This window comes from Leptosomus discolor, chromosome 4 (assembly GCF_034619465.1).
Source record: "Leptosomus discolor isolate bLepDis1 chromosome 4, bLepDis1.hap2, whole genome shotgun sequence".
NCBI lineage: Eukaryota > Metazoa > Chordata > Aves > Leptosomiformes > Leptosomidae > Leptosomus > Leptosomus discolor.
The window spans coordinates 17,690,639-17,700,459 of record NC_141394.1 but is presented as its reverse complement, the minus strand read 5'-3'; the positions used below and the strand labels follow the sequence as shown (position 1 = coordinate 17,700,459).

General features: G+C 42.3%; 1 protein-coding gene across 1 annotated transcript; it reads left to right on the top strand.

Annotated features, from left to right (window-relative positions):
* The first annotated feature begins 1,133 nt into the window (after positions 1-1,133).
* Positions 1,134-8,278, top strand: MMAA (metabolism of cobalamin associated A). The gene is made up of 7 exons (XM_009962105.2): positions 1,134-1,341; positions 1,778-2,264; positions 3,348-3,470; positions 4,871-5,041; positions 5,343-5,428; positions 6,032-6,181; positions 7,917-8,278. Exons 1-7 carry the CDS (start codon positions 1,285-1,287, stop codon positions 8,202-8,204), a joined length of 1,362 nt encoding a protein of 453 aa, XP_009960407.2. The 5' UTR covers positions 1,134-1,284; the 3' UTR covers positions 8,205-8,278.
* Positions 8,279-9,821: the final 1,543 nt, after the last annotated feature.

Here is a 9,821-nt window from a genome sequence, read left to right as displayed (position 1 = left end):
GAGAGAAATGATGATTTGCAACGCTCTTCCTTATCAGGACAGGGCACAGAAACTGTTACTGCCTCAACGCAGAAGTTGGTGTACTCATGAAATGACCAGAAATGAGTCTTGAGCTGATCTCCAAAGTGAGGAGGGGAAAAGAGAGTTGTTTGCCACTGCTGTGTACCTATAATGTATTTCATTATTCTGTAACGTTCCTTCAGATAAAAGTTTATTTTGGCACTGACTGGGTTCATTACAGATCACCAGGATCGTGGATTAGAGTTTAGGGTCACTTTTTGAGACTAGGATGAGGTTGATGTGGAAGGACCTGCTGAGGGCGCGGGGGCGGGGGGTTGGGCCTTGTCTCCTCGCGCAGGGTCAGGCGGGCCTCCCTCTCTCGGGGGGCAGTTTGTCAGCCAGCGGCTGCAATGCGGCCTTGGTAGAACCCCAGACCGGTGCTGCCACGGGAGCTGGCGGCGCGGCGGGCGATCAAGCAGGTGGCTGTTCGGTCTCACGGGTGACCCCGGTTCTGCCCAAAGGCGAACCACTGGCGGCGGGGAGGGTGAAGGAGACGCTCCTGCCGGCACGACAGCTCCGGCGCCTCTCGGGATGCCACCGCTCGGGGGCTCCTGCCGGGGCCGAGGAGGGGCGGAAGGAACGCCTGGCGGGCGGCCAGGAGGATGGCGGCGGCCCTGACCGGCCGCGGCGCTTGGCGGCGCATGCGCGGCACCGCCTCGGCGCAGGCCTCCGGCGGGGCGGGCCGGGCCGCTGGCGGCGGGGTGGGCCGCTCGCCCCCGGCCGGGCGGGTTCCGGCTCAGCGTGAGGGCGTCACTTCCCGCGGCGGGGAGGCGGGGCAGCGGCCGGTGGGTGCCGGGGCAGGAAGGGGGCGCCTCCCCTCCCCCGCACCCCCTCCCCGCCCCGTGATTCCTCCACTCCCAGAGTCGCCCCCGGGCTGAGGGGGTTGAGCGGGTGCGGGGCTGGGGCTGCCCGGCGGCGGGGGGCGGTGTGGGTGCGCACCCTGCCAGACCCGCGGCGGTGGGGGCCGCCCTGTCCTCCGGGAGCGCGTCGCGGCAGCCAGGGTCAGCCTCTCCCCGGAGGCTTCGGAAGGCTGCTGCGAGTAGCGGCTTTTGCGAAGGAGCGGCCCCCCGGGCTCTCGGAGGAGCTTCGCGGGGGTCCGTCTTTTAGGCCCGTAGCGGTGCTGAGGTGGGTCAGACCGGGCCCAGGGAACGTGGTGGTTGTGCCTGGTGCTGCTGCCCTGTGTCGGTCCTCTGGGAGGCTTCAGCTCCTTCGGCTTATTTCTACATGTTCTTGTGTCTTGACTGCTTCCTGCCGCCCGCCCCGCTTTCTCGTGGAAATAAGGTGTAAAAAGCTCGTCCTGAGTAATAGTTTAAAAACACCCTGCAGCTGTGAAAATAGAACATACAGTAATGTCAGTAAGCATAGGAGTTGGTTTACTTGGTTCCTTCCTGGATATTTAGGGTAAAGTGTATGCTTTCAGAGGCTGCCTTATTTAAAGGTGCTTTTTATTTATCTATTTACTTATAAAGATAATACCTTCATTTATTAAGCATGATAATAAAGAGATGCTATGCTGTTGAAGATTCCATAGCTTCTTTTTGTTGTGTTGTTTTGGTTTTTTTTCAATGGAAGAGAGAACCATCTCGTTTGTTTGTTTGTTTGTTTTAAACAGTAGGTATAGATAAAATAAAAGCTGATGATTCCCTGTGCACATAGGTTTTATTTGAGTCCTTACAAGTGCTTTGAAGGAAGTAAAAATGTTTTTCTTTCTCTTTAGGGTGCAAACAGAAGTGAACTGATACCTTTGATACTTTTAATTCCAAACAAGATGAAGATCCTCTCTTTGCTGCTGAAGTTCCCTCATTGTTATTTCTCTAGAAGAACTTGGGTCACGAACTTTCACCTCATGAACTTTCACTTCACTTCCAGAGCAGATTTCCTATGCATTGAATCTCTTACACCAGTGCACGTGTATTGTGCAAAGTGGATATGTTCATCAAACAGTTTGAGGAGAGAGCTGTGTCACCAGGTGTCCCCTGACCAGCAAATAGAGGGACTTTCTGACAGAGAACAAAGACTGGTAGACAGACTTTACAGTGGCCTAATCCAGGGTCGTAGAGCCTGTTTAGCAGAAGCCATTACACTTGTAGAATCAACTCAGAGTAGGAAGAAGAAAATAGCCCAGGTGCTCCTTCAGAAGGTATTATCCTACCACAGGGAACAAGAAAAGTTAAATCAAGGAAAACCTCTTGCCTTTAGAGTGGGTTAGTCATTTTATGTCTGTCCAGTAGTTGCATTGAGGGAGTTACAGTCCTCGCCTTTCATTATCACTGTTGTTCTTTAAGCATTATGGTCTGTGGTCTTGGGTTGTTGGTTTTTTGTGGTGTGTAACCAATCTAGTTCTCTTCTGTTGCCTAGTAGAATTATGACTTGAACTGGAAAAATGCTTTTGAAAAAGCTCTAGAAATTATTGTTGCTTCTTGGGGAGGTGTTATTTGTTCTTTTTTTTTATCACTATTATAAGCTGAAATGTTTGTAGTTTGCAGATTGATACACTTAGATAGGGAAGGATGTAGTTTAAGCAGACCTCATCTTTTCCCAAAGAAGGTGTTTTCTTGAATGCTTCCTGAACACCTTCTTTCAATCTGCTAATGGAAAAGCACGTTCCTTCCTGTTTTATGGCCTTACTTTAAAGCAGCTTACTCTTCAGCTGAGGGTATTGAACCTGGTTTGCTTGGAAACTATATAAATATTTTTCCCTTGCAAAGAGATGGACTACTAAAGTATGTCATGCCCAGCTGTCATCTCTCATGTGTGTGTACAGAGATAGTAAGAACAAGAACTTGGGCATGAGAGCGAGGAATGTTTGGTGCTAATCTTGGTTTGCGTGCTTTGACATGCATGTAAATCACCTCGTTGTTTGAAAGAACAGCTCTTCAAGGTAGAGGCTTTTGCTTTTAGAGTGTTTCTTTTGTAAGTAGTTAGTAAATGTAAAAAATCCAGATTAGGGATATGGTATTTTTAAAGTTCTGAAGGATAAGTCAGTATAAATAAATATATTAGGAGGGGAGGAAATAGGGCTGGATAAACGCAGTGTTACATTGGTGTGGGTAGGATGAGGGGTGGTGTGTGAGCGCTGCTGTGTTGGGTGAACCGAGGTGGTGTATTGCAAGTCAGTTACAACTACTTCGTTGTGTGTATTGGTTGTGACATAGCTTTTGTTTGCCTTTGCTGTGGTACTGTGTCACAGTATGGATTATTACCAACTTAGATGTTGATGGTGCTCACATCATGTAATATTTATTTGGTTAACAAAATGTTTTTTTCTTCCTAATATGATTATTTAGGGTTGTCTGGTCCTCCTGGTGCTGGGAAATCAACTTTCATAGAATGCTTTGGGAAAATGCTTACAGAAAGAAAATACAAAGTGTCTGTGTTGGCTGTAGACCCTTCCTCTAGTACAAGTGGTGGTGAGTGTGACTTAAAGTTTGAGTCAGATTTCTAATGCCTTGTCAACTGTAGGAGTATCTCTTTGGGCCAAATGGAGGGAAATTTTGGGCCTAAAACTAAAAGTAAGATATTAAAAATAAATGTTGCATCAAGTTTTCATTTTTTTCCCCATGTGCTATGAAGTTGGAAAATACATATTGGTGTCCTAATTTTGTCAGGTTTCCTCTTTTCCAGTGTTCAAATGTTGCCTTACTACTTTTTTGGCTGAAACTGTAGATGGCCGTGGTTTTCTCTCTCTAGTCGTATTTATTTATTTCCCTGTGAATGAAGAAGTACAAGGGCCTTCATTTCTGCTTAAATTTCAACAGTGGTAATGCTGATTGCTGGGCAGGAAGCATATGCTAATTTAGAACTATTTAGAGGATGCTGCAATCCAAACATTTAGATCTGGTTGGATTTTAGAACATTCGTTAGTTTTTTGCAATGGGAATTTTTGAATTTCTCTTGACTCCTGATGCAGTATCGTTGAGCACTTGTAGCGTGATGATTTTTTTTTTCCTAAATTTGAAATTATTCAGAGTTATGTGGCTGTAACTCAAATCAAAAATTGTAGGAAATTATAGGCTAACCATGCTTGATTAATGCTATCTCTGACATGAATAATAGAACCTTGATTTTTTTTTTTTTTTTTTTTTAATGGGCAGCTGCCAGGGAACATTATTCCTTCTTTCAGCTACTGTGCTGTTAGAGAAGATCCTGCAACGTGTAACTATTTAAAAAGGAAAAAAACTTAAGCGTTGTAATGGCCTAGAGCTAAGACAGGCTATATTCTTGAATGTGTGCGTTCAAGATGTATCAATGGAATGGCAAAATGTGATAGCAAGACTGCACCAGTTAAAAAAATTGAGCATCTGTCGTCTTCTGGAATGTGCACCGTGCGTGTAGGTCTCACTGAATCCGATTTAAAGTCTGCATGGATAGAAGGAAGGCAGGGATGCACATCAGCTTTCTTAAAAACAAAACAAAACAAATCCACCATCAAGACACATCAGAATCATAAGGCAGAGATTTGTCCCTTTGGACAGAAACAGCAAAGATTTAATTGTGCGGCCTGCTGTGTATAGGCCTCAGGAAGCTGTTCAGGAATTGTAGGATTCATTCTGACCTAGAACAAATTCTTCGTAGTTGGTAGCAGTAAGGTCTGTGTATCAGGCCTTTCCAGCTTCTGATAGGCAGAAGAACCGGGCAGTAGCTTCCTAGTCATCAGCAAAGTCTTGAGCGACTGTTATTGGGATATTGTTATTTGGCTGAGTTTGTCCAAGTGATCTGCCTTTTTTCACTCGTTTGTTTGCAGGGTGGGGGATAGGGGAAAGTTTGGCTGTTTTGCGCTTTTGAAATAATTTAACATTAAACATTTAAGGTTCTCTACTGGGTGATAAAACACGGATGACTGAGTTGTCAAGAGACATGAACGCATACATCAGACCGTCTCCAACCAGAGGGACACTAGGAGGTGTAACAAGGACCACAAATGAAGCCATTCTGCTCTGTGAAGGAGGAGGCTACAATGTTGTTCTTGTGGAAACAGTAGGTATGTGCTTAGGGTTTTCTTTCAGTTACCCTGTTGTGACATCTGAATAAGGTGTGTTACTAATAGCTTACTTTCATCCTTGATTTTCTCATGCTTTCATACATGGCCGCTGGTTGAAAATGAATGCCCGTTCTGTCAGTGTTCAAGTCCTGTACGTTTTGTAAAAACCGTTGTGTTTCCTGTTGGCTTTGTTTGTTAGTGGGATTTGTCCGTGGTGCAACACTGGGATCTGTCATAATTACTGTTGTTAATGTGACTGAAAGTTGGCTATAAATGGTGAACTCTGGATTTAATTTTTTAGGTGTGGGACAGTCAGAATTTGCTGTGGCTGATATGGTTGATATGTTTATATTACTGCTACCACCTGCAGGTGGAGATGAATTACAGGTATTTTCCAGTTTCTCTTATTAAATATTACCTAGAGCTAGAAAGAAAAATTTAAATCCAAGATGTAGTATTTGTGCAGAAAGTCCATATCAATAATGTTTTGTAAATTACACTGCCTCTATTGAGGTCTTTTCAGTGTCTTACCAATGTACTGCACAGTTAGGATCTGATATCCACACCACCCCAGCCAGGCTGAATTTGAAAGTGTTAGGCTGTAAAATTTTGATACTCTCTGACTTACTTTGGGCTGTTTACTAGTTAAATAGGAATTTGGGGGGTGGCTTTGTGTTATAGGGAAACAGAAATCGATATAAATAGGTTTGCAAACTTGGTCATGTTTTGGTTAAACTGAAGTGTCTACACATGAAATAGGTTATCATGTAGACTGATATCTGTATTTGGTGTTCTTGTGTCAAAGTAGAGTAATGACTGGTAATGACAGGCTGTTGGTACTACTCTTGCATGACGAGCCACCTACACACCTATGCACATACAAAAAAGTTGGCAAGAGTCACCAGAAACTAACAGAGCATTTTGACCTGCTTTTTGTGATGAATCAGAGTCCTTCTGGGTATTCGTGATTTCTCTTCGTGTTCCATTTAGGGTATCAAACGGGGTATCATTGAGATGGCAGATCTAGTTGCCATAAATAAAGCTGATGGTGATTTAGTTGTGCCTGCACGGAGAATACAGGCTGAATACGTCAGTGCTATGAAGCTGCTTCGCAAGCGTTCAAAGGTTTGGAGACCAAAGGTTTGTGTGCTTCTCTGGCGTTGGGGGGGGGTTGGGTGTGGTTTTGCTTGATTTGGTTTTTGTTGGTGTGTTTGGGGGTTTTGTTTGTTTTTTCTTTTTTCCCCCCAGAAAAAGCGCTGAATGAGTTAGGATTGTTACCGTCTCATCCAGCTATACTAGTATCCCCAGGCTCTTTTATAAGAATTTCAGTTCTTTTGTTTAGTTGTGCGCTGTGCTAGAGACTTAATAGCTGCTGTTTCCCTTTCACCTCTGATCTCAAGGTATGCCATGTGCAAAGCCAGTGTGCAAAGCCAGTCCTGCTTCCTATGATTTCTATCCTGAGCTACAATCACAGCACTAGCAGACCTACTGCTAACAGCAGTAGTGGTACACACTTGTCTTGCTTTTTGTAAACTACACATATATCTTAAAATGTCCCGTAAGCTTTTCTTCCTCTTTTGTAACTCTGAGGCCTATGATTATCTTTGTTCTTTGACTTGTTCTTGTGTTTCCTTTATTGCTGCTTTTTTTTTTTTTTAATTTCTCACAATAAAAGTTCTTGGGCGAGAACCTCATCTACTTATGTATGCAATGTCTGGATTATTGGAGTTGTCATCCTTGGGCCTTCAGTTTCAATGCAGTATTCCATTTATTAAAAGGTTATAGTAAATTATTAAGGAAAAGATTCAGTCATCATGTTTAATACGTGTATGTAAAATAAGCACACACACACACACTCCCTTTATTTATCTACATGTATATGTAAAGAGGGGGTTACTCTAACCTGGTATTAAAATTGACCCATTGAATTAAGTTTAAATCAGCTGTGCTGCTTAAGGCTTAGCCATCATTTTGTAAGTTTTGTTTCTAGATCTGATGGGAGGTCACGTGTGATAAATGTGACCCAAAAGAACTGTTTGAGACCAGTGAATTGAGCAGGTCATCAGAAATATCTCTCTTTCAGTGATGGAGGTGTCTGACAATTGGAGGAAAGAAAATATTAATGTGTAGGGGCTGTATCCTATCCATTAGATTGGGGAAAGAGAGAGAAACTTTAAAAAAAATAAAACCAACAAAACCCCCAAAACTTACTCCGTTTAAAAGATCGTGTTGGATGTCTGAAATATTTTTGACAAAGTTAATTCCTAGTCTGGAAAGCAAATGCGAAAAATGGTCAAAATATACCTCCTTTCTGGAGTATTTTAAATGCAAAAGGGTACCTACCAGAGTGTATCTACCAGAATATGTAATTTAACTACATTGATAGAGCACTGGAACAGGCTGCCCAGGGAGGTTGTGGAGTCTCCTTCTCTGGAGATACTCAGACCTCCCCCTGGACATGATCCTGTGTGACCTTCTGTAGGTGAACCTGCTTCAGCATGGGGGTTGGACTAGATGATCTCCAGGGGCCCCTTCCAACTCTTACCGTTCTGTGATTTAAGTAAAACAGCGACACCATACCTTTTAGCTAAAGGACTAATTATAAATGATTCTCACTCATTATCCAAGCAGCTGGACAAGGCATATTTATCCCAAATACCATGGACCTCAGGGTCCACTTAAAGTTGGCTGATCTTTCAAAAAAAAAAAAAAAAAAGGCAAGCAGCACAAAACTGCTTAGAGCTTCATGAAGTGAATGTATTGAAGTAAGCTTGCCTGATGCATTTCTTAATTTTCATGCAACCTACTTGATGCAGTAATTGAACCCTCAAGCTAAGTAGTTACTTGGCTTTAAAAATTCTTCTCAATCCAACAGGTAATGCGCATCTCTGCCAAAACTGGAGAAGGTATCTTGGATATGTGGGATAAAATGACAGAATTTCGTGACCTCATGCTCACAAGTGGCGAGTTGATTGCTAAACGACGGAAACAGCAGAAAGTGTGGATGTGGAATCTCATACAAGAAAATATGTTGGAACATTTCCGGAGTCACTTGGCAGTCAAGGATAAGATTCCACTTCTAGAAGAAAAAGTTCTTAGTGGTGTTTTGTCTCCTGGGCTGGCAGCCGACCTGCTACTGAAAGCATTCAAAGATGGTCTCTAAGTGTTATATTCTGGTCTGTTCTTGTCAAGTGCTTTATGTAAACATGGACATTAAATACAGTTTTTTAATGTGTAGATTCAAGTGTTTTACTACAGCAGACAGCGATAGAATACCTGTCCAGTACTTTGCAAACAAATACTGTAGGATACTGTATATGCAAAGATCAGGACAAATCCAAACACTCTCTCAGAGATTACTACAGCCTGTATTGTGAAAAAATACATTTCTAAGTCTTCTATTTGTACATGCTATAGATCTGTTGATCAAAAATGTATGCCCATGTCAAAATGTGACTTGGTTTTGGGAGGACAGAAGAGAAAGGTTTGTGACGGTGCAGTTTTATTCCAATTACAGGACCATCTTGGAGCAGTTGACGCTGCAGCTTTCCAGTCTAATGTAGCATCAGCTATTGCCAGTACGGATTGCTTTTTCTTTCCTCACCTTGAGTGACAGCAAGAACATCGGAGTCCCTGACAGCACCTGACCACAATCTTAGTTTAAATAAATTGTATACATATAAATAGAATACACTGGTGTTCAGTCTGTGTTTGGAAGCTATAGTTGGTTGTTATACACTAGGAGAACAGAATTTTGACCATTCCAGTTTCTAAATAGATGTTTCAATACAAAGGTAGAATTTAGTTAGACTTTTTTAAAATGCAGATATCAAATGGAACAAATGTCATCCATGATGTTTTAATAGCAAATGTCTTTATACTAAGAATAATTGATCTCTAGTAATAATGTTTTGAGGTTTTCTGATCTGACTTAAGTTTTTTTGGGTTCAAACAAAATACCCGGTTGTGTTTGCGTTTTTTTGGGGGGCTTCCCCTCACTTGAAGACGTGACTGCTCACAACCAAAAGTACTGAAGTACTTTTTTTTTTTTTTTTACTTTTTTTTTCTTTTTTTTTTTTTTTTTTAAATTTTCCTTGAGAACAAATCTGGAGGAAACATTTTCCTTAGCAGTGATCTACAAAACAGAGGTCATCTGATACCTACTAAGTATGAAGAGTAAAGTGGAAAAGTACTGATTTTTGGAGATCTGTCAGAAAACCAGTAAAAGAGCAGGAGATTTTGAGAGTCTCTTGTTACTTATGTTAATTGACTTGGAAAAAAGCGTTGGGAGTAATGATTTTTATAGTCTTGATTTTCTAGCATACGTAAGTGGTATGGTGCCTTTAATTTTTATTTTAGCTCAGTTTCACCTGTTTGCCTTCCTAAGAAGTATGTGTTTCACACGGCGTTTGAGTTCTGGCAGCCTGAGTGAATGTTTGAGACAATTCCAGGGTAGCAATAAATTGGTTTACTTAGATCCTCTTTCTTTTTTCCTTTGTTTTTTCCTGGAGTGATTTTTTTTTTTTTTCCTTCCTTCCCCTCATCCTAGTTGTTACAGTGTGTTCCCAGCTAAGTTTAATTTTTACTGCTAGACCTCTGTGCTTCAAGAAATTTGATTCCTGTGTAGGTATAATTTGGCCTTTGTCAGAAAAAATGATTGTTGAAAATGCTGAGGATGTGGCACAAGTTTGCAGATGACACTAAATTGGGTGGGAGTGTTGACCTGCTTGAGGGTGGGAAGGCTCTGCAGAGGGACCTGGACAGGCTGGATCGATGGGCT

Bases quoted from the DNA above. Each gene is read 5' to 3' on its own strand.
- MMAA (XM_009962105.2), top strand. From the start codon at position 1,285: ATGTTCTTGTGTCTTGACTGCTTCCTGCCGCCCGCCCCGCTTTCTCGT. The intron at 2,265-3,347 runs GTTAGTCATTTT...ATGATTATTTAG, and splicing joins ACCTCTTGCCTTTAGAGTGG to GGTTGTCTGGTCCTCCTGGT. The intron at 3,471-4,870 runs GTGAGTGTGACT...TAAACATTTAAG, and splicing joins TTCCTCTAGTACAAGTGGTG to GTTCTCTACTGGGTGATAAA.